The sequence below is a fragment of the Vipera berus genome (assembly GCF_964194415.1).
Source record: "Vipera berus genome assembly, chromosome: 2".
Lineage (NCBI taxonomy): Eukaryota > Metazoa > Chordata > Lepidosauria > Squamata > Viperidae > Vipera > Vipera berus.
The window spans coordinates 31,938,324-31,962,210 of record NC_138203.1 but is presented as its reverse complement, the minus strand read 5'-3'; the positions used below and the strand labels follow the sequence as shown (position 1 = coordinate 31,962,210).

Sequence of the window (23,887 nt, the reverse complement as noted above, 5' to 3'; positions counted from 1 at the left end):
GGACTCACTGGAGAAGAGCCTAATGCTGGGAAAGATTGAGGGCAAGAGAAGAAGGGGACGACAGAGAATGAGGTGGCTGTATGGAGTCCCTGAAGCAATAGGCGTGAGCATAAATGGACTCCAGAAGATGGTAGAGGGCAGGAAGGCCTGGAGGAATGTTGTCCATGGGGTCGCGATGGGTCAGACACGACACACAGCTAACAACAACAACACAGGATAATAAAAACAAAGACAAATAAGCTGAAAAATAGTTTTTATTCCAGAGCTGCAGCTATGATAAATACCACTGTATAGTGCAACATTGAAGTGCAATATTAGGGGCAGCGCAATGGTGAATAGAATGTAAAGGATATGTGTATATTATGTATGTTCTTATTTTTATTTTTACTTGTGCTTAGTGTGTAGTGTAGTGTGCACTGTGGACAGCACTTAATTTCGTTATGAGTTGCACAATGACAATAAATATATTCTATTCTATAAACTAATTTTCAAACAGAAGATTCCACTGAAAGCCTATAAATCCTTATACAAAGGAGTTCTATATAATGCAAAGAAACAATTTCTATGAGTATATCGGTAGAACACATAATGACTAATTTGACTATCTATAAAAGAAAACACACAATTTTAAAAGGCTACATATATATACAGTATAAAATGAAAATTTTATATCAGTTTGAAGACAAAGAAACTAAACTACAATTAAGAAATGCTATAACATGCATCTGGGTTACATACTGCTAAGAATGTAAATTTTAGGTGGCAAATTGATTTACAGAGCTCCCTGTAATCAAGCAACTCTAAGTCATAAACAAGAACATATGACAACTCACACATCATTTATATGGCAGCTCATATTAAAAAAGAATGCAAAATTTCTGACATTGCAAAACATGTTATTGAATTAGATTTCTTTTTTAAAAAAGAAGGGAGGAAACAGTTTGACTTTTAACAATAAGTATTCCATTACTACCTTAGGGTATAAAAATACAGAAATGAAGCAATATTAAATGTTTAATATGTTCAATATATATGTCATAGTTTTTTATAGATGACCTTAAAATTCTTTAGGCATTATACATTTTAAATTAAAGCAATAATTAAATGTATTTATTGCTCTGAAAGCATATAGTAAAATACACATTAAATCTATTTAGTCAGTTTCCTATTATATCATGTTAAGCTGTCATCTTGATTCAAATGTATCATCAAGCAAATAACCTCATAGTTCTATGGAGTTACCACATGTGATTCAATAAATATGTGAGATTTAATAAACTATGAACGATGGTCTACCATTAGCCTCCCTTGTTTACTTTTCTGAAATAAATATAAATTCTTTTGCAATGGAAATTGCAATATGTCAGGCAAGGCATAATTCAAACTACAGTTTTTAGAATTCTATTAAAATCAAAGATCAACAAGGCAAAGCAACAAAATTTAAATATTAAAAAAATGTTCCCACTTACCACCTTAGATAACAAGAATGAAATGTATTTGTTTGAAAAATACCCCAGCAGCTATTATGTAAGATTGATCTATTATGTGGCTTGTGGTTTCTCCCACAGTTCCTCATTTACTGTTTTGAGGTTTAAGTTCTAGTTGTAGTTACAAAGCTAAAGTATTTGTTTTTCTTTGCTATTTTGGGATAGATATTGTATGTCTATTCTATTACATTTTATATGAGACATTATATAAACTGCACTATTCAGTTTTACACTAAGGACCCTCACAATTTCAAGGTTCTTCTGTTTTCTTCTTTACTATAAGTATAGCTTAATGTACCCCTGTACCAGTGTTTCTCAATCTCAGCAACTTTAAGATGGGTGGACTTCAACTTCCTAAACTCCATATTAAAACTGCTGAGGTTGACACTCGACTATTCATTTAATAGTTATATTGTTTCATTTTATGTTAGTCTCCTTTGAAACTACCTTTAGTGTATATAGCTTTAACAATATGGAAATATTCAGCTAATAAAAAACTGAATACAAATGTATAAATGAAGGAAATGACAAAGAGAGGATACAGTGATGATCATATTCATATTTCATTTGGGCCTTACTAACTACAGATACATAGGCCCTAGTCAACCTTCAACAAAAATATTCCCTACTCAGAATGTAACATCATCTGAATGGGAATCTGATGTGAATCTTTCATTATTCAAACCATTTTGCCATATAATACTTGCCACTAATTCTACCAGTTCTGTCTTTGGAACTTGGAAAAATCAATCTAAATATTAACTAGCCAATAAGAATATCAGAAAACATTTGTTTTTGGATATTTTTTAAATAATTCATATTTTTAAAACTACCAAGATAACATCACGACATCCAAACACACGCACAGTACAGGAGAGTCCATTATTTTACCATCAGTTATTTTAATTGTAGAGAGACTAATACCCTTTATTTTCTCAAGAACTATATTTAGGTTCATTTCACTTGTACATTTTTCAGGAAAATAGTCTTGGAAAAACTATTAGGATTTTATTATTATTGCTGTTGTTTTGGTGCCTTCATATCAGAAAACCCTGATTTGAATATGTTATTTCCTAATAAGGTCCTTGGGTTTTAAAGTGGACCAAAAGTATCTGTACTGTGACAGAATCTGTAACTTACCAATTTGTTACTTTGAGGGAAAGGCATAGGTGCATTAGCTCAGTATTTTTTTTATCCTAATTACAGCCACAATGATCCCTGATAATTATTTATTGACCAAATAATGTCAGGAATGTTAGCTTCAAATACTCTTACTCATACATCAACCTGTCAACCTAGACCCCTTTAGTCTACATTTTTCAGGTTCATAGCCAGTTGCCTAGTAAGATATCAGACAATGATTAGGCAAAAGATATTTAGTTATTTAAAAAGCAAGTTGTTCTTTCCTCCCTTTTGGATCTTTTATTAACTATTATTTATAATTATTTTAATTATTAATAGAATTAATAGAAAAAAATAAAATTTAATAGAAGTAAATTCTATTAAAAGGAATTGGAATCAAGTATTCAGATTGCGATATATTTGGCTGTGATATATATAGGGTATGTTTTCTGGTCTATATTGAGTAATGAAATTGAGAAAAATATGAAAGCCTAATGGGACACCTACCTATTGTACCTTGGAAATAGCTTCTAAAAGCTACTAAGCTTTGGTAAGGCTGGCTCAAAATTAAGGCAGACTCCCACGAATCAGGTTTGTATTTTCCGACTATCTCAAGCCGCTACGATTGATACAGGTTTGCAGTGATACTCATTTTCTTTCCGCAACAACCAAAGCAAAACACGTGGACTCACTTCAAAGGCAAGAAACAGTTTCCAAACGAAGCTGAGCTTGTTACCTTCCCATCTACCCACCTACCCCAGACACTCGCCATGAGCGGCCACCGTCCGTAAGAGGGTCTTACGAACCTCTCAGGGGGGACACTAAAGCGCTGCCCTTCTCGGCACTTGGGCGTGGGTTCAAGGCGCCTTTCTGACAGGATCCCAGCCTTCCCCTAATAATAATAATAATAATAATAATAATAATAATAATAATAATAATAATAATAATAATAATAATAATAATAATAATAATAATAATAATAATAATAATAATAATAATAATAATAATAATAAACCTTTATTGTCAAAGTACAACACGTGTACATTGAGATTAGCTGAGCCTCCCCCCCCGTGCTCTCCCCCCAACACACAGTGACAACAAACCCTCCATCCCACCACACTATGTGAACCAACTACACCACACACCGGCTTCCCAAGTCAATTCTGCATAAGATTATGTCCCATTTAAAAGCCTAACAGCCCACGGATAAAAGCTATTTTCAGCCTGTTGGTACGGCTGGCTATATTCCTGTATCTCCTACCGGATGGTAGGAGAGTAAAGAGATACCGTCCAGGGTGCGAGTCATCCCTGAGAATCCGCCGAGGAGCGCTTGGATCCGAATCTTTTCGAGGAAAAAGAGAAGGGGGACGCGGAGGCGCTCCTGAAATCGCGGAGGGCAAAAGGCCGACAAAGGAGAAAAGCGTCCCGCTATCCCTCCTGTCCTGCGGACTCAGGGAAGAGGCGGGGAAGGCAAACGGCGCAGGGGGCGGGACAGCGGCCTCGCGGTGGCTTGTAAACAAATCCGGCGTCTCCACGTGACCGCCTGCAAGTACCTGTGCCGGAGACTCTGCGGCCGCCAGACTCTTGACAACAAAGCAGAGCGCGCGGAAAGCGCGCGCGCGCGCGCTGCAGCAGCAGCAGCAGCAGCAGCAGCTGGAGCAACGGCCGCTGAAGCCACCGGCGGGTCTCTGGCGCCTCCGCCTTCCCACCGCGGCTCTCCGGGTCCTCGCTCGTCTGGCATCCTTCCTGCTTGGGTTTCCGATGCCGGCCTTTAACATGGCTGAGGCTGGGCCGTGACTGGGTACCCGACAATCTTGACCGGAACAGAGACTTCTCCTACCACCCCCACCCCCCCACCCCGCTTCGCGACGTCCGTGAGAGGAAAGGGAAGCGAGGAACGTCGCCGTGTCGGTTCACCATGAGCACCTTCGCCTTGGAAGAGACTTTGGAGGCGGACTGGGTAGCCGTGAGGCCTCAAGCCTTCCACGAGCGGGAGAAGCAGAAGTTTGTCTTTATTGTGGCCTGGAATGAGATCGAGAGCAAGTTCGCCATCACCTGCCACAACCGGACGGCGCAGAGGCAGCGCAGCGGCTCCCGGGAGCTACGCCGCGCTGGCGCGGTGGGCCCTGGAGCGGCCGAGCAGCTAAGCGGCTCCTGTAAAACGGCCGGCAGCCCCACTATACGAAAACCTTCGGCCGGACGCGGCGCGGAGCCCGTCCAAGCCAGGAGCTCGCCAGCATCGCCTGCCCGGGCCGAGTCGCTTCCTCGCAGCCCGGGCAGCCGAGCGGTTGAGGCGTCGCAGAGGAGCCCGGCGAGAACGAAGAGCAGCCTGGCCCGGAGGCCTCAGCCTGTTCCGAGGGCGCCGCTCAGCCCAGCGGCCTGCGCGGCCGAAGAGCTGGAGGAGCTGGAGCTGGGCAAGGACGAGCCTTCGGGAGGCGTCGTCGTCGCCGCCGCCGCCGCCTTTCTTCTCCCTTCTCCTCCCGCCGGGCCTCAAGCGACCGAGTCGTCCACTGCGGCCTCCGCCGAGGTGGAAGCGCTATCTGGAGAGGAATGCAGCTGGGCCGGCCTCTTCTCTTTCCAGGATCTGCGGACCGTCCATCAGCAGCTGAGCTCGGTGAATTCCGAGCTGGAACCCTGTTTGCCCGTCCTTCCCGAGGAACCGTCGGGGATGTGGACGGTGCTCTTCGGGACTCCAGAACTGTCCGAGGAAGAGATGGATGCGCTGTGCTATCAGCTGCAGGTATACCTGGGCCACTGCCTCGATACTTGCGGCTGGAAGATCCTCTCTCAAGTACTCTTTACCGAAACCGACGACCCGGAGGAATATTACGAGAGTCTGAGCGAGCTACGGCAGAAGGGCTACGAGGAGGTTTTGCAAAGGGCCCGTAAGCGCATTCAGGAGGTGAGCGGTGCCTTCAGTATAGATAAGGGGGAGTGGGGGGAGAGAAACCCTCATCAAGCTAATACATTTTACTTGCACCAGTTATTCGTCAACCTAATCTTAGGATAAATTTCCTAAGATTTGACTTTCAGTTGTTTTCTTTTTTCCTCTAAACATACTGTAATTCCAAGTCAATAATTTTGTTTAGGGAAAACAAATGACTCAGAAAAAAATATCAGCTGATAAGTTGGAACATTTGCTGGAGTATTTCTTAGTAAATCCTCCAAGATGCAAATTCTGGATTCAAATACCTTTATAACTACTAACTATGATGAAACTTTTTAAGGTGGATGTACATGTTTTTGTTTTATTTATTTATTATTACATTTCTAGGCCGCCCAACTCTGACTCTAGTTGACTCACAAGTAAAAACATTAACCACAACCACAAACATGGTTGATATGTTGGGCTGCACTGGGAGGGCCCAGTTTCAAATCCACTCTTAGTCATGGAAGCTGCTTGGGTGATTATAGGTCACTTATTCACCCTCAACTTACCTCACAGAATTATTGTGGTAGGGGAAAATAGGATAATGTATATTGATTGGAGGAAACACACCAAAAATAAGTTTTTTTTAAAAAAGGAAGATGGCAGTATTTTGATACCTGCACAAGAGGGGAGGGGCTTCAATCATGTAATCATTTTTATTATTTACAAGACTTACATGATTGATCATCTTATATACAATAACCCTGTTTCCTCACAGCAAGATCAGTAAAACAGAACAAGATAAAACAATAATATCAACAACTTCATTGTGGCTGCCATATTGACTTTTTGGAGTTCCCTGTGAAAGGGGAACTATAAATCTAACAAGCAAATAAGTGATATTTGTCTTCTGCTAAATTTGATTTTGAAGTTGGTATATTTGTGAGATTAGGAATTTAGCCCAGAAGTAGGATGTCAATTGTTATAACAATCAAAGCTGAGATTTCAATAGAAGGGAAATTTAGACCAGTATTCTTTTAACTTGTTTATAAGTTAATTTAATTCTTTTTAATTGTTTTTAATTTTTGTATTACTGTTTTAATTACCCTGTAAACCGCCCTGAGTCCTTCGGGAAAGGGCGGTATATAAATCCAATAAAATAAATAAATAAATAAATAAATAAATAATTCATGGCAGGTATATAACATAACAGCTGTGTAGGACCATAGTAGCAGCAGTATGCAAGAAAAAAGCTTTATTGCTTTAGTTATTTCCTTATAGGAGGATAACATTCTATTCTAGAAAGAGGATGGAGAGTCAGTTTGGTGTAATGGTTAAGGTATGGCCTAGAAACCAGGAGACTGAGTTCTAGTCCTGCCTTAGGCATGAAAACTGGCTGAGTGACTTTGGGCTGGTCCATCTGTCTCTGCCCAACTCACCCCACGGGATGGTGATGAGGAAAATAGGAGGAAGGAATATTTAGGAATATTTGCCACCTTGAGTTACTTATAAAGTAATAAATATTAGATAAAAACATCTAATAATCATTGAATAGTGTGAAATAGAGTGTTTTGGTGCCATACGTTTTAAGAAAAGCACTATTGTAAGGTTTTATCCAAGTTCTTTAGTCTGTATATGATTTTGGTCATATTGTATATAAGTCTTGGTAGCTGTATTCTAATCAGGATATGTTTATTTTAAAAATGAAGAGATTATACATGCAATGGATTTAATTACTTACCAAGTATTTTAAGTATCCTAGAAGTTAAAATATTTCTTATATGAAACTGAAGCATAAAATACACTTTGTTAAAATAGGTTCAGTTCTATATGAATATGATTCTAGAGCTATTGGCTGTTCCAGTATTCTGCTGACTGTCTGGTAACAATCTGTATCTATACTGTATATGCTAATTAAATGCATTGTCTGATGTCAGTATATCTGTTAGTACCTTCTATGTGACTGACTCATATTTAATTAAAAGGTACATATTTAAGAAAGGATAACTTTTTCTCTCTCAGGTTTCCACTGTCTACTGTATTAACTGCTTGTCAATTGAAACAAGAACCTCAAAGCTCACTTGGTGAAATTATTCCATGATAATGAAGCAACAGATGACAGACATTTAATATTAATGTGTAATCTGAATATAGTGGTTTTCTACACTACAGATTGAGATTCAATCATCTCCTGAAATATGAGACAACTCAGTTCATGTACTGTATTTCATTTATATTCCTTTGGCTTACCTTTGGTTTGAAAGTGACTTTAAAGGGGTTAGAGTGATTGAGTAAAGATCCTGGATTCTTACAGTATCTCTAATTAAAAACCCATAGGAAAATGTTTCAGTTTTAAAGAGAATATCAATAACTTGATATGGTTATAAAATTTCCTAGTATATATTAATATGCCCTTTTATTAAGATTTATTCTGATGGTCAGTTGAATGACTCCATGCTTTGGACGAAATAAGAAAAGCCATATGTGCTGATAAATTCCTTTTATTTAGAATTAGCTTTGACAAGGTTTTCTTTCGTCACACATTCCTGTTGAGCTATGCAACTCAAGTTTAGACCTGATTATTAGAACTTCATATTAAATGTAAAACTTGATACTTTCTACAATAATTTTGCAAATATAATGGTTGGAATTGTAAAATTGCTTCTATGCCAAAATTATTTTAATATTTAATATTAATACTTAAAATTGAAAGTAGAAGAATATTGATAGCCTAAGTTACTTTAAAAGATAATATAAAAGATAAAGTGGCACTTTAAATCTCATCATATAGAATTTGTCTCTTTCATAGCGGTACATGCTATGGGTACTCCTCAATTTACAACCATTTGTTTAATGACCTTCAAAGTTACGGTACTGAGAAAAGTCATTTATGACCTGTCCTTGCATTTATGACCATCACATGATCAAAATTTGGGTTCTTGGCAATTGGCATGTAATTACAACAGTTGCAGTGTCCCAGAGCAGGGTCACATGATCACCACTAGTAACCTTCCCCAGAGCTGCCAACAAGCAAAGCACTTGTTGGTAGCCTGAGAGAAGTTTATGGTGGTGGGGAAAGCCAAATTCACTTAAGACTGTAGCAAAAATATTATAAAAATGGGCATGACTTACTTAACTATATCACTTATGGTGTAGATTCTGGTCCTAATTGTAGTCGTAAATTGAGAACTACCTGTATTATTTTCTAATCTCAAACTCAGCCATGGAAATTCAGTGGCTAACTCTGAGCCAGTCATTGTCCCTCAGCCTAACCACTTAAAGGGGTAGTTGCTGTAGAATTAAAGTGAAGAAAGATAAGGCTCCCTTTTGCGCCTGGAGAAAAGGTAGGATATACATCTAATAAACAGTATGAACATTTTTAAAGAAAAGTTTATATTTAATTATTTCTATATAATGGATCCTTTCAGATTAAAAAGATAGATTAAGTGTAGAAAAAGAATAAAAATGGTAAAAGGAGTGCAGAGGACTAAAAAAGAAACATAACTACATCTTTCTTTTATATAGGTGCCATTCACAATTATTGTCCATATCTTTCCATTCTTGGAAACTATTCCTGGTTCTATCCTCCATACACCAATTCATACATTGCATTTAATTTTTTAAACTCTTCAACACTCTTTTTGAGGGTCTCATTAGTGTTTTTCCTTCCTGTCAATCCATCACTCTTCCTTTATATATTTGTTTTATGATGCAGTCCTCTTGGATTCTCTCTATAACCAAATTACTTTCCTTTTGTACTGCTCATTCAACTTTTCTATATAATTCACATTTATTCAGCATCCATTTTGTCTTGATCCTATCTCTTCTTTCTTTACTGTCTGTACTTCTTAATAACCCATTTCAACTCCATTCAACTTTTATGCTTCTGACATATCAATTCTCATTTTCACATAACAAAATAGGGAAAAATATACTTCATTATTGATACTATTTCTACTTGTCTATCTTTGTATGCTTCATAAGTAATCCATTGCCATTATTTTCAAGCTTCCCACGACACAATTGTTTATCTTGTAATATTGAAATATATATAGATATTTCATTATTTTTTTCAAATGTTCACTCCTTGCAACAGCCCATATGGTCTTACTACTTTTCCGCTAGCATTTGCATATCTTTGCATTTCTTCATTTTTGTATCCCTTAGTGTGTGTGTGCGTATCTTACATCTACTTTTCTCCACTCACGTATAATTTGTAATTGTAATTGGCCACTCCATTGTTTAGTCAAATGCTACTTTGGCCTTTGATATATTAATTTTCACATCATGGTTGTGTCATTATTAATATTTGTTGCAAAATATTAAGTTCTTAGCCAGCAACTCATAATCTGCATATAAAGTACATCCAATATACTTCTTACCACCAAAAACATTTCTTAATATGTTTGTCAATGCATGTATTGATCAAGATGATACCACAAATCCTTGTCATGCTCTTAGCATAGTTTTGAATCATTCATTAAGCATTTAGTTTATTTGCATTCATGATTTACTTCTACCGTTTACTGTTCCCATTCAGCTATCAACTTTCAATTCCATTTTCACATGAACTATTCTGTATTTTAAGTCTATGCTTTCTTTAAATCCATTTACAATAAACTTTCTCACATTTATCAGTCAGCTACTGAAAAGAAAAGGTCTGGCCTGTACATACTTCACCCTGCATAAAACTGTACTGTATTTTCCAAATTGGGGCTACTAAATTTTGCCAAACACCTTTCCAGACACACTTATGACATTGTTTATTCTGTTACTATTTATCATTCATTCTTACTCTCTTCTTGCATGATGTTGTTCTTTCATTTTTCAAGCAGGGCTCGCACAGATTTGCACAAATATGCAATAAATACATTAAACACCCCATAATCAAATAACATCTGTATTTTAACATTTCTGCTGTTATACTAATATACTGGAAACTTTACTATTTCCCAATATTCTCACTGCATTTATAACTTTCATCATTTTTAATTGGATACTAACCATTATAGCATTTGTTTCATTTCCATTCTTTGAGATATCACTGTTGTGTTCATACAGATCTTTAAAATACTCATTTCACCACTTACTTCAGTTCCATATAAAATCATTTCTTTTATTTTTAACCCCATTCATTCTAATAGTGCTCCTTGTTTAGCATCCAAGATATATTTTAACTAATTTGGCTGTCTCTTATCATTGGGAGAATTCATTGGTTAACAGAATAGCCTTCATTAGTTGACTATTATCTGGACAATATTTTAGACATCTAGCACATTTTATTGCTTATAGAGTGTTCTGAAATCAGAGCTTGAAGCATCCCAAATTTTACTAGCATGGACTGAGGAAGGTGGGGAGAGAAAGGATGTAGTTGTTGTTTTAAGCTTTACTGTTTTTATTTTTTAAAATAAATGGCTTGTTCCTGTTGCCATCAGTTACTGTTTGGTAATATCATTTATACGGTTGCCGTAGTTCTGTACCTGTTATATAAGTGGGTTGGAACATAGGATATATATGAATTCTGTGGCTCTGCAGCCTCTTCCTATATGTCCTGAAAACATCTCCCTGCAATCTTTTTCTCTCTCCCAGCATTAATGTATGTATATGCACATACATGATGTTAATATAGGGGGTGAGGTGTTACCCCCCATAGATAGGGCTCGCAACTTGGGTGTCCTCCTTGATTCACAGCTCAGTTTTGAAGATCATATAGGAGCTGTGACCAGGGGGGCTTTTGCCCAGGTTCGCCTGGTGCGCCAGTTGCGGCCCTACTTGGACCGAGATGCCCTACGCACAGTCACTCATGCGCTCGTGACCTCTCGGATAGACTACTGCAATGCTCTCTACATGGGGCTGCCCTTGAATACCACTCGGAGGCTCCAGCTGGTGCAGAATGCGGCCGCGCAAGTTGTGATGCGGGTCTCCCAATACTCCCATGTAACACCTCTGCTCCGTGAGCTGCATTGGCTTCCGGTTGTCTTCCGGGTGAGATTCAAGGTGCTGGTGATGACCTATAAAGCCCTAAATGGCATGGGTCCGGGTTATTTACGGGAGTACCTTTTGCCGGCGTTAACTTCCCATCCTGTGCGCTCCCACAGAGAGGGCCTCCTCAGGGTGCCGTCGGTCAGGGAATGTCGACTGGCGGCCCCCAGGGGGAGAGCATTCTCTGTGGGCGGGCTGCCCTCTGGAATCAGCTTCCTGTTGAGCTCCGGATGGCTCCCGACCTTCGCTCTTTTCGCCGCGACCTGAAGACTTGGCTATTTGAACTTGCCGGCCTGGACTGAGGGATTGGGATTTTAGATCTTAAATTTTAAAAATTTTAAATTTTAGAATGTGTTTATTGTTTAGGGCTATTTGATTTAATTTCATTTTAATTTTTGTATATTATGTGTTGTTTATAGTGTTTTAATTGCCCTGTACACCGCCCCGAGTCCCTTGGGAGAGGGGCAGTATATAAATCCAAATAAATAAATAAATAAATAAATAAATAAATAAATAAATAAATAAATAAATAAATAAATAAATAAATAAATAAATAAATATTGTATTCAGTTAGTCCTCGACTTACATCCACAGTTGAGCCCAAAGTTCCCATTGCTAAGCAAAACATGTTACAATCTTTCTTGTCACAGTTGTTAAGTGGATCACTGCAGTTGTTAAGTGAATCACTGAATCATTAAGAATATCTGGCTTCCCTCATTTATTTTGTTCTCAGAAGCCATCTGGGAAGATTACAAATTCAGAATGCTCCCTATTGTAAGGTGTATGTATAAGAATTGACAGTGCTTTGTTTGATAAGTCATTTTTTTCTCTAATGTTTTATAATTCTTTTTAATGTAGAATCACTAATTTATTTATTTATTTATTGCATGACCTCCATGTTCTCTTCCTCTACCTCAGATTGGCAGGGCTAATTTAGATCTTTATTTTTTATAGGGCAGCTTTCCACTTTATATAACTTAATTTGTATTGCTCTGCTCATAATTTTAATACATTATTTAGCGGTTGTCATGTTTTCCAACTTGCTTGAAAAGTTTGGATCTTTACTGTGGCAGAGAAGAAAGCCTGTAAATTTGTAAAATTAGATATGTTTAATTGATATGTATGAAAAGACACGGGCACTGCTAGGGAGGAAGTGTTTATATTCTCTCTCTTTTCTTCCCCAAGGCTTTAATTAAAACTATATTAAATTGGATTATAACCAGGAAGTACTGTGATTATTCTGTGTGTAATACTCTGATTGGCTAACTCTGTCTGAGGCATGGCATTCTTGCATTCTGGTCTGTCTACTGCAGACAAGAGAATTTGTATTTAAAAAGGAAGTAAATCTTCAGCTTACTAATCACATACTTGGCCAAGAGTCAGATGTGACTGAATGGATGACATCATCATCGTCATCTAAGGTTGATGTCAGTTTCATCTCTTCCAGACAATTTAAAACTCACCAAAATGTGTTTGAGATTGATATCTCTTGATTTGCTAAATAATCACCAAAAAGCTTCCATGTCAGGAATAGTCCATTCTATAATATTCTATTATTCTTTGTTTGAAGGATAATAAAAGAAAAAAAGGCAGAGGAATTTACTATTTTTATCTTATATTTACAATATTACAATATTGTAATAATATAAAATACATAAAATAGATCATATTAAATTGTTCATACACATATTAAAATGGAAAAAGCATACATTATAAAAGCCTAGACATTCTTCTCCTCTTTCTTAAGAAATTGAGTCAGACAGCCAATTTATTAATCTAGCATCAGCCTTTACCTAGTTCAGGGTTGTCAAACTGCCGGCCTGCAGGTTGGATGCATCATGCGGAAGCCACGCCCACCCCATTGCGGGCAATGGCAAAATCGGCCTGATATGTCGTGTGACATCATGTGACGTCGCGAGTTGATATGTCTGACTATTAGAAGTTTGTGAGAGCACACAGAATTCTTTCCATCTACATAAAGGAAAATTAAAGCAGGAATGAACTTTTGCTCTCTAAAACCCTACAAACAGGGGGAAAAAGATGCTCTTAGAATTATTTTCTGTAGTTTTGGTCTTGTGACTTGGCACTAAAACGATTTATTTAAAACATTTCTGTAGCCATCCATCTTGAAAACCAAACTGTAAAACAGCATAATGCCGAAACCAGAACAGTACAAAAGTAGGAAAAACAGAAAAAACTGTCACCGCAACACTTTCTTCTCCCATTATGACCTCACCCAATCTCAGTGCCTGGGAGGAGAGCCAGGTCTTGATGCTCTTTGGAAGTTAAATCTCCAGGGGGAGGTGGTCTGGGGATTGCAAAGGAGAAGGCAGCTTCCAGGACCCACAAGAGGCAATGTTTAAGGAAAAGAACCTGAAGCATGCCTACCCTACTTGTTCTGGTGAGACAGGCAGATAGTTTTAGGGAGAGGAAGTCTTCCTAAACAGATACAGGTAGTCCTCAACTTTTGATTACAATGGAGCCCAAAATTCAATCCACTTCTCGGTTCTCTTCCGGAAAGGCCTCTGACTACAAAATGCAGGCCGTAGCTTCATTCTCAGATGCAGAATGAAGCTTCTCCTGCAGCTGCAGAAGAAGTGGGCTGGCTGGGCAGGGTTATCGGTGCCGCCAGTGTGAGGTGAGTGCAAAAGACCCCCCCAAAAATAAGATTTGGTGCCCCTCTTGAAGGCTAAAAAATAATAAATAACACTGGGTCTTATTTTTGAGGAAATACGGAAGTCCCATTTATGTTAGCTAAATGAAGATAAACTGTAAAGGTAAAATATATTTCACATTAAAAGTGAGAGAATATTTGTACTCATAAAAGGATGTTTTACAGCCGGGATTCTCCAAGTTTCTGATACCAGGTTTGAGGTAAGAATTAGTTTTAGGTCACAAAGCTGCCCATAAGGATCTTATGTCTTCTCCATTGTGACACCAGTCATCTGGAACAATTTCTACCCATCCTCCCAAAATACCTCTGGACCTGACTCTGTTGGTCTTCACAAAGGCTGAAATTCTTTATCTTGCTTTAAGGTATATGGGGAGGAGGGGCTGTATCGTATGCCATCCAGAGGTTGCAGTGTTTGAGTTGGACAGCCATGTAAATTCTTTAAACAAGCAAATGTTAAGGAACTGCATTTAGAAAAGGAAGGCGGGTTTATGTATTTGGTCAGCCCCACAATCAAGTCAGGCTTCCAAAAATTGCAGCACTTGAATTTCATTTCCATTAGCCCTAAACGTCATTTTTAATGGATGTGGCTATAGCTGCATTATATCTATAATCTGCCTTCTTTAACTGCTTGTCCAGAATAGTGATTTCCTCTGTAGGTACACACACACACACACACACACACACACACAGTATATTAAAACTAAAAAAACTCTTTAGTTTTATTCTATTTTTATATTGATTCTATTACATCAGCGGTTCCCAACTTTTTCTATACCCCACAACCCTACAATGCTTCTGATATATTCTCGCACCCCTTATAAAAGTTTGAAATAATGGCAACGAATTATGAGTTTCAATGTGGAGAAAAACAAAGTCTTACATTTAGGCAGGAAAAAACCAAAGGTACAAATACATATTGGGCGAGACCTGGCTTAAAAACAGTAACTGTGAGAGGGACCTTGGAATCCTAGTGGATGATCACTTGACTATAAGCCAGCAGTATGCATCAGCAACCAAAGAAGCTAATACAATTCTGAGTTGTATAAACAGAGGCATAGAATCAAGATCATGCAAAGTATTAGTATATTGGTTGGAAACATGCAGAAGAAGCATTCATCCTGCAGTGGATAGACAATGGCTAAAACTGTGGTGGTGGTGGTGGTGGTGATGATGATGAAGTAAGTATAATCACCCAGGATTAGCATAGAGGACTTGCTCTCTCTCTCCTGCTTACTATGTATATTAAAATGGTTTCATTCATTACTGGGAAAGGAAGAGTCTTAAATGCTTGCTAAACCTTATCCAGGCTTTCTTCTTGCATGATATCTGTGAGTGTTCTGTGCATGTGTGTGTTTCTATGCACAGATGCCTGTGCACAGCTATCTATGTGTCAGCAGTATCTGCAACAAGCCAAGATTGTGTCAGAATAAGAATACCCACAATGACATCATGGTGTAAACACCATCCAAAATCTGACACAAGTACGTAAGTTGTGACTTTTGCACCAACACATCATGATGCTAATTTTGTCCCTCCTCCCTCCACGGATGTCTATGTTATGGGATAAAAATTAATCTGTAGGTTAACCTTTCAAGAACGGATGCTTTGTATTTTTTACTGTTCTGGATAGTGAGACTTACAATATAAGCAATTAAATTCCTGAATTCCGTGCATATTATCCTTAAACTGTGGACAGTGTAGAAAATACTGCATAATTCTACATCAAATAGAAGGTTCTATAGCTGGACAATATACTGGAGGAATCAAAACTTTATGACATGAAAAGGCTTTTAGTAAATAATATATTATCTTTATAAGTCCACAGCCCGCTGGATTGGAACAGCAATATAAGTAAACAAATAAATGAATGTAACCAATAGCTAATACTTGGATACCATGGTGTTCAAATAAAAAAGGGGGGCAGATCAAATTTCTTGGCTATTTTTGTTTTATAATTTAACAAGAAATATGGAGTGTGATTAAGATACCAATATCGTACACTGAGATACTAGGATGAATGTTAGTAGCCAAAATTATGAGCTCCTATGCCTGATTTCATAGGGTTTCATATTTAAATTTAATAATACTTTAATATTTTCTTTCACTTTTTCACAGCTTCTGGAAAAACACAAGAATACAGAAAGCATGGTGGAGTTGCTGGAATTATATCAAATGGAAGATGATGCATATGGTAGTCTTGCTGAAGCCACCACAGAACTCTATCAATATTTATTGCAACCATTCCGAGATATGAGGGAACTTGCAATGCTCAGAAGACAGCAAATAAAGGTACAAAATCAGCAATATACAATGTGAAATATTATTTGACATCATAAGAAGTGAACCTTTTCATTCCATGTGATATTTTGGGCATTTTGTTTAATATCTGTCACACTTTCTGAAAGCTGTAAAAGTTTGTGTCTTGGGTTAGATCAAAATTAGAAGTACAAGAATGACTTTTGTTCATGCTTTTTAAGCTTTATTGTCCCTTCTGATTTCTTTTCTTAGTTAAAGTATTTGTGGAGAAGGCAAATAAAAGACTTGGCTATGAGAAAAGATGTTTGATCTTTGAACAACAATGGATTTGGTTTAACTTCCTAACGTATTGAACTGTTCTTTTTAGTGAGTAAGGAATATCTTACTCAGTTACTGAAACTGTGTGGATCAGATATGTTCTGGGTTTTGAGCCTTTAGCAGTTAAATGCTTCCAAGCTGCGAAATATTTTTATAGAATCGATAGAATAAGAAAACTGTTGTGTTTTTCTTTTGAACAAACTTGAAATTCTAGGGTTATGTCAGAGTTACCAGTTAGATGATCAGTTTTAAGTTGTAACAGAATGATGAAAAAAATACAAAGTGGCATTTGTTATGGACTACACTGCCGATTTTACAAATCATTTGTATAACTGTGCTGTCTTCTGAACCATCCAGTTATTTCTACGTCCATAACTAAATATTTTCGTAGCAAACCTCTAAATATAATGAATTTTGTTAACAATAGTAGGAGATTTAAGGTAGCTTAATTGCAGTACAGGTAGTTCTCAATTCCAACTGTTTACCTAATGGCTATTTGAAGTTATGACAGCCCCCCCCCCAAGCTACTTATAACCTCGTTTCAAAGTTATGGCCACTGCAGCTCCCATACACTCATTCACCTTTATGAGCAACTGGAGGGACATTGCAACATCCCCCTGCCTCTCTTTCCATCCATCCTGCCCTACCAGGATTGCACAAACCTTAGGCCTATTCCCCACATGGCCATCACCCAATGCATACAATGCATGTTTTGAAGATTTCCAGACATGTTGGGGAAAGAGACCAAGCCGTTATGCCCCTGGGCCACATGGCTGCCTCCCAGAAGTGACCATCATTTTCAGCATGCCTGCAGTTCCTTGCAGGTATGTCAGAATGTTGGCTGCTTCCGTGAGGCAGTCACACAATCCAAGGATGAACCACTCTATTTTGCTTCCTTAATAATGTCTGCAGAGTGCTGCAGAAACTTTGCAGTTTGTGTTAAGGCAACAAAACAGAATGGTTCGTTCCTTGGCCACATGGTTTCTTCTTGGGGATGCATACTGCACTGCACTGATGGCATAATAATAAAACATAAAAAAGATGATTGGGGGACTGGAGGCTAAAACATATAGGGAACGGTTGCTGGAATTGGGTATGTGTAGTTTAACGAAGAGAAGAGTGAGGGGTGACATGATAGCAGTGTTCCAATATCTCAGGGGCTGCCACAAAGAAGAAGGAGTCAAGCTATTCTCCAAAGCACCTGAAAGCAGGACAAGAAGCAATGGATCGAAACTAGACAAGGAGAGAAGCAACCTAGAAGTAAGGAGAAACTTCCTGACAGTTAGAACAATTAACCAGTGGAACAACCTGTCTCCAGAGGTGGTGAATGCTCCAACACTGGAGGTTTTTAAGAAGAAACTGGACAGCCATTTGCCTGAAATGGTATAGGGTTTCCTGCCTGAGCAGGGGGTTGGACTAGATGACCTCCAAGGTCCCTTCCACACATCATCATCATCATCATCATCATCATCATCATCATTATTATTATTATTATTATTATTATTATTATTATTATCTTAACTATTTACCATTATGCCATCAGTGCACTTTTTCTTCCAAATATATCCTTCCAATAAATGGTAACTTATTATAGGAATTTTGATTCTTTAGGACTTACAGTCTTAAACATGAGTAATTCACTCTTCTAAACTTTAATTTGAAGTGCAGCTACTGGCTGTCTTATTCTGTTAACATATTACCAGGTCTCTTCCAATGATAGAAAAGAGATACTTAGGTAAAAAAAGAAAAGAATGACCATATGTCGAAAAATAAATCCCATGCCCCAATGCTTAGCTATGGTGAATAATCTTCAGCAAACTACTTGACAAAAAGTAAGGGGTAGGAACTGTTTATTCTTATCAAGTAAAAGTGCTCAGGGAACATTAGGTTGCCTGGAAGTAGATAATTGGGCAGAGACTATTTTCTAATTTAGTGTCATCTGTAAAGTTTTCCTCAATTGCTTTCCTTTCCAGTGTAATTAGGATGTGAAGAGAGGAAAGGATGTCACAACACCCTTTTCAGACTTTTTAAAAATGCTGTTCAATACAGTATTTTAAGTATTTTTCTACTAAGAGAATTCCTTCCGCTGTTTGTTCTCTTCTTGTTTTCGTACTCCAGCATCCTTTGCCTGCCCCCTATCTAGAGTGCTTCTTTTTTCTAAATGCCTAACAAGTTCCCTGGAGCTTGCTCCATTTGCAAGACTTTTAAAGAATAGGAAGATGTGCTTTGAAAATTTAGTAATTAGAGAGATGAAGGTAGAGAGATTTTTTTCAGATGTCTCTTTATGTGCTTACTTTGTTTCCTTTACCTTTACATCTCTAGTTTTTTTTATTCCCTAGATCTGATTGCAGTGTCTTGTTTCTATCATTTTCCTTTTCAGTAATAGGAAAAAGGACATAAAAAAATAAGATTTGATAAGCAAATAAGCAAAATTATAAAGGAGGACTGAATGATATTTTAAACAGAGTTTGTCCAATTACCATTAGTTCATTTTGCATTTTTCTCAAATATTTTGTTACTGTTCAGGAAAGTCCATGATAATATTTTAAGAAATTTTCCTTATTTAATCTTTGCAGGATTATATGTTTACTTGCTTGTCCCTTGCCATTTATTTCATGATGGATATAGTGAGTTGATTTATTTTCAGATTTCCATAGAGAATGATTACCTAGGACCTAGAAGAATTGAAAGCCTTCAAAAAGAAGATGCTGACTGGCAACGGAAGGCTCATATGGCTGTATTATCTATACAGGACCTTACAGTAAAGTACTTCGAAATAACAGCAAAAGCACAAAAAGGTAATGGACAAGCTATTTTACATTTGCTGCTAGAGCTGTCTGTCTAAAAATTTTTTATGTGTTCAACAGTCTTGCAACTTTACAGTTTTTCAAATTATCATAATTGTTCTATGTAAATCTCTCTTCTCAAATCACCAGTTGGTATGGTTTTCCCTGATTGAAGGGGCTTATTCAGTCTGTGATATTATATGGAAAAGGTGTTCTATAATACGATTATTAGCATCATTCTGTGAAGTGGGGTACATTCCACTTTGAACACAAGGAATTGAAGTTTGAGAAATAAGTTTATATTGAGTTTCACTCTTGAAATCAGTGTCTCTTACACTTTTCTTGTCCCCTTCAGATTTCTTCCTTTATAAATTCAATACTTACATAAGTTAAGAAGCTATTGGTTCTTAGCTAAAATCTATGAATACTTTCTTTTCTGTTTATAACTTTTTAATTATACCAAAACTATAATTAAAGAAACAATTTTTTCTACAATTTCCCCCTTAATTTTCCATTAATTGGTTTGCTGTGTTTTCTCCAGTTGCTTTAAATAATACAAATAATTTGGCCATTTAATAACTTCAATCTGTAGAGCACATTAAATAAGAATAAAAATACTACATTACAAAAAAAAAACCAACCCAAACATTTTATTAAAATAACTACTGCTTTGAAGCTTGTAACATTTATTTGCATAAAGAGGAAGCTGATATACTTAAATAGGATTTATAATAAAACTATTTCCAAGTATGATAAGCCTGCTATTAAATTTTATTTACAGCTGTATATGATCGTATGCGAGCAGACCAGAAAAAGTTTGGTAAGGCAGCTTGGGCAGCAGCAGTGGAACGAATGGAAAAACTTCAGTATGCAGTGTCTAAAGATACTTTGCAATTGATGAGAGCAAAAGAAATCTGTTTAGAACAGAAGAAGCATGCATTAAAAGAAGAGGTAATTGATGAGTATTCAACTTAAAAGGAAACTTGAAAATTATTTTGTAGTGCTAAATTTCAGGATAATTGACAGGAACTTCACGAGTAAAATTGTTGGCTAGTGATTAAAATTTGCTTTGAAAAGAGATTAGAAATTAATTAAGAGCTATTGTGTAGCTATTGGAGAGGCTGGATAAAATAATTTCAATAAATAAATTCAAAGTCATGTAATTAGTAGTTCACTCTTTTTTCTGTTTTGTCTAGTACTTATTTTTCTTTTATGGATATTATTTAATAATATTCTTTAAAACAATGACTAAATCATTGTGATTGAAAGAATATGAATTACATGCATAAATACATTAATAATCCTTCTTCCAAGTGCATCTGTACTAGGTGATAAGGATTGTCTAGTGTGAACAGATGCAACCACTGGCCATATGGGAACCTGTCTATAAGTATTCATATAGCACAGGGCAGATGATGTTTTTGGTGCTGGTAATGATAATTAGCCTTTCTATTTGTATAAACACTCAAGGGAACCTACCTCATTTAAAACCAGAATACATGTTTTAAAATATAATTTTAACATTTATGTGTTTCTATCCTTTTTCAAACATTAGGAGAACAAAGGACATATGTCCATCTCTAGGGAGACATTCCATAGCTTGGGTACTACATAGGAAAAAGCCTTCTCCTCTACCAGATTAGTGATCTTCTACCAGTTGCTAATATTTCATAAGAACTAACCTATTAAAAGTGTAATTTTAGCCAAGAAGAATAAAAGGATTGCAGCTTCTCATTAGTGAGCCACAGATTTTCAGTCTTTCTCATTTTTTTTAAAGCAGAGAGAACTAAATGTTGCAAGAGAAGGTTACTAGACTGAATTTCTTATTTGATTCACATCAGTGTCATTCAGATTATTTTTCTCTGGCAACATTTCAATAGACCAGTGTGGTTACTTTCTTTAAACAAGGCTTGCTTATTTTTTTAAAGTACTTATGCACAAATATGTGAAAGGTAGGCATTTATCTGTGGTATTAAGATGAAAACTTTCTGGGAGGAAGATGAGATCCTACCTTACAGTTCTGCTGCCAGCCATTGTCATTATGATGACAACCAAAAATCCTATATCATTGAGCAGCGGTCCCCAACTTTTGCGGCTTGGCATCCTGGCTGCGGGGGGGAACTGGACTGCATGAATAATAGACCAGTACATGCACACAGCTTGACTCACGCAAGCAACAGGCCAGTGTATATGCACATGTTCAACTAATTGAGCTGTGCATGTGCATGCCAGCCCACCACTTGCTCCAGTCGAGCTGTGCGTGCGCATGCTCACCGGACCGCTGCTCACATTGCCAGTTGCAAATTGACCACAGCCCAGTAGTAGGCGGTGGGCCAGGGGTTGGGGACCCCTGCTTTAGAGAATTACAAATATATCAGATATATTTACATGCCTTCAACGTAATGCTTGGAATTAAGTTTAAACTTTCAATTTAATGTTTGGGATGAGGTGTGTTCAGGGGCCCCAAAGAGTTGTTTCCAAGTAGATTCTGAAAAGATTTCCTTTTGAAACTGGGTCACTGTTGTTTTTACTAACTAAATAATGTTGCTTCAATTTACTATTTTATTTTTAAAAATCAAATTTTTGTGGTATTATGTTTGCTGAATTAGCATCTTAACAACATGTGAGGACAAATGTAACTACGTTGAATATATGGCAAAGAAAACTTTTAGAAAAAAAGATTATACTAAAACAGTCTATTAAAATTCACTCTGCTGTATTAATCCAATATATATGTATTGGACACATGAATATGTGTAGAAGAGTGGGTCTCTTTCTCCCCCATAAACTTTTGTTGGGCCATTAAACTATTTCCAAGCATAGTAAGATATTTTATTATGTTAAATTTTGAAAATTTATCTAAAGATTTTCTTTCTACAAAAATAAAAAATGATCTTTGATAATGCATATAAAATTGAGCTATTATCATGAATAATAGGGTTATTAATAATCCTGTTATGGTTATGAATAATAATATTTACTTTCCTTTGATTTCTAATTTAATATGTCCTGCTCCATGATGGAATATTTTGCAGTTATTTTGTGGTAAGATTAAGATTTATAACCTTTTTGATGTAGTTATTAATCTTTTTTTTTAAATGTAGATGCAGAGCTTGCAAGGGGGCACAGAAGCTATAGCTCATTTGGATGAACTCGAAGCTGATTACTATGACCTGCAACTTCAATTGTATGAAGTGCAGTTTGAAATTCTGAAGTGTGAAGAACTATTTCTGACAGCACAACTTGAAAGCATTAAAAGACTTATTTCAGGTGACATATATTTGTTTTATATCTACTATTGACTAGTACTATTGACTGGTGTGACTGATAGGTAGTCTTTGTTTACTGACTACCTCATTCAGTAGTGTTTGTGTGTGTGTCTTGAGTGTTTCTCTTCCTTCCCTAATGCAGTTAACAAAGTGAGAAAGAGCCTGTGGCCTAGAGTTTAAAACAACTGCTTAACATGCAAAGCAGGCTAGGTTCGAATCTCAGAAGGGTGTGGCTGACTGATGAGAGCAAAGAAGCTTGAAATAGCTATATCAGTCTCCCTTTAATTCTTTGTCAGTAATCCAAATTTATTTTTATACACACACACACACACAGAGAGAGAGACACACACAGACACACACACCATTCAATTAAAATGCATAAACAGCATAAACTAAGTAGCACCAAAGCAATAATTCAGAATCAAAAACAGTATAAATTAAAAGCCAGTTAAAAAGTCAGGGAACCTCTGTTCTGTAATCTAGTTTGTAAGTGATTTTGTGGTTGTTTCTCTCCTAGGGCATAGGCAGATATAGATGTTCTAATCTTTTAATTATATCTACAATAATTTTTTTTAAAAAAGTTTTCAGATTGTTGCATACATTTTGTACTATGGTTTTGCTTACCTGAATATATGTTTAAAATTATTAAATGACTTGGAATTTTGTGACAGAAAAAAGAGATGAAGTAGTATATTATGATACTTATGAAAGTATGGAAGCCATGCTTGAAAAAGAAGATATGGCCGCATCCATACATTTGCAAAGAGAAGAGTTGCAGAAATTACAACAGAAAGTCCGTCAACTAGAAGCAAGGCGTGGTCGCATTTCTGCCAAAAAAGCCTACCTCAAAAATAAGAAGGTAATGTTTTTGTTCATTTTTCCATTTTTCAGCAAACAGATTTTGCAGGGCTAAAATCAAGAGATGTTAACTTAAAGACACAATTTTATTTGTTTGAAATGCAGCAGCCAACCCTAATGCTAAGGCAGATTGCATTAGGCCATTTCTGTGCCATCTTTACTCACTTTCAAATGGTTGCTCAACTCAAGGGCCTTCTCTGTGGGAGCGCCAGCCCTGTGGAACCAACTCCCCCTTGAGCCCCGGATCTCCGGTCCTTTCGCCGCGG

General features: G+C 37.0%; 1 protein-coding gene across 1 annotated transcript in view; it reads left to right on the top strand.

Annotated features, from left to right (window-relative positions):
• Positions 1-4,203: 4,203 nt before the first annotated feature.
• The window catches only part of JMY (junction mediating and regulatory protein, p53 cofactor), a 48,340-nt gene continuing 28,656 nt past the window's right edge, over positions 4,204-23,887 (top strand). Inside the window, exons 1-6 of the mRNA XM_081317504.1 lie at positions 4,204-5,511; positions 16,250-16,423; positions 19,356-19,506; positions 20,276-20,445; positions 22,599-22,764; positions 23,435-23,622. Coding sequence (XP_081173630.1) covers positions 4,528-5,511; positions 16,250-16,423; positions 19,356-19,506; positions 20,276-20,445; positions 22,599-22,764; positions 23,435-23,622 — 1,833 coding nt within the window. The 5' untranslated portion in view covers positions 4,204-4,527. The remainder of the gene's footprint in view (positions 5,512-16,249; positions 16,424-19,355; positions 19,507-20,275; positions 20,446-22,598; positions 22,765-23,434; positions 23,623-23,887) is intronic.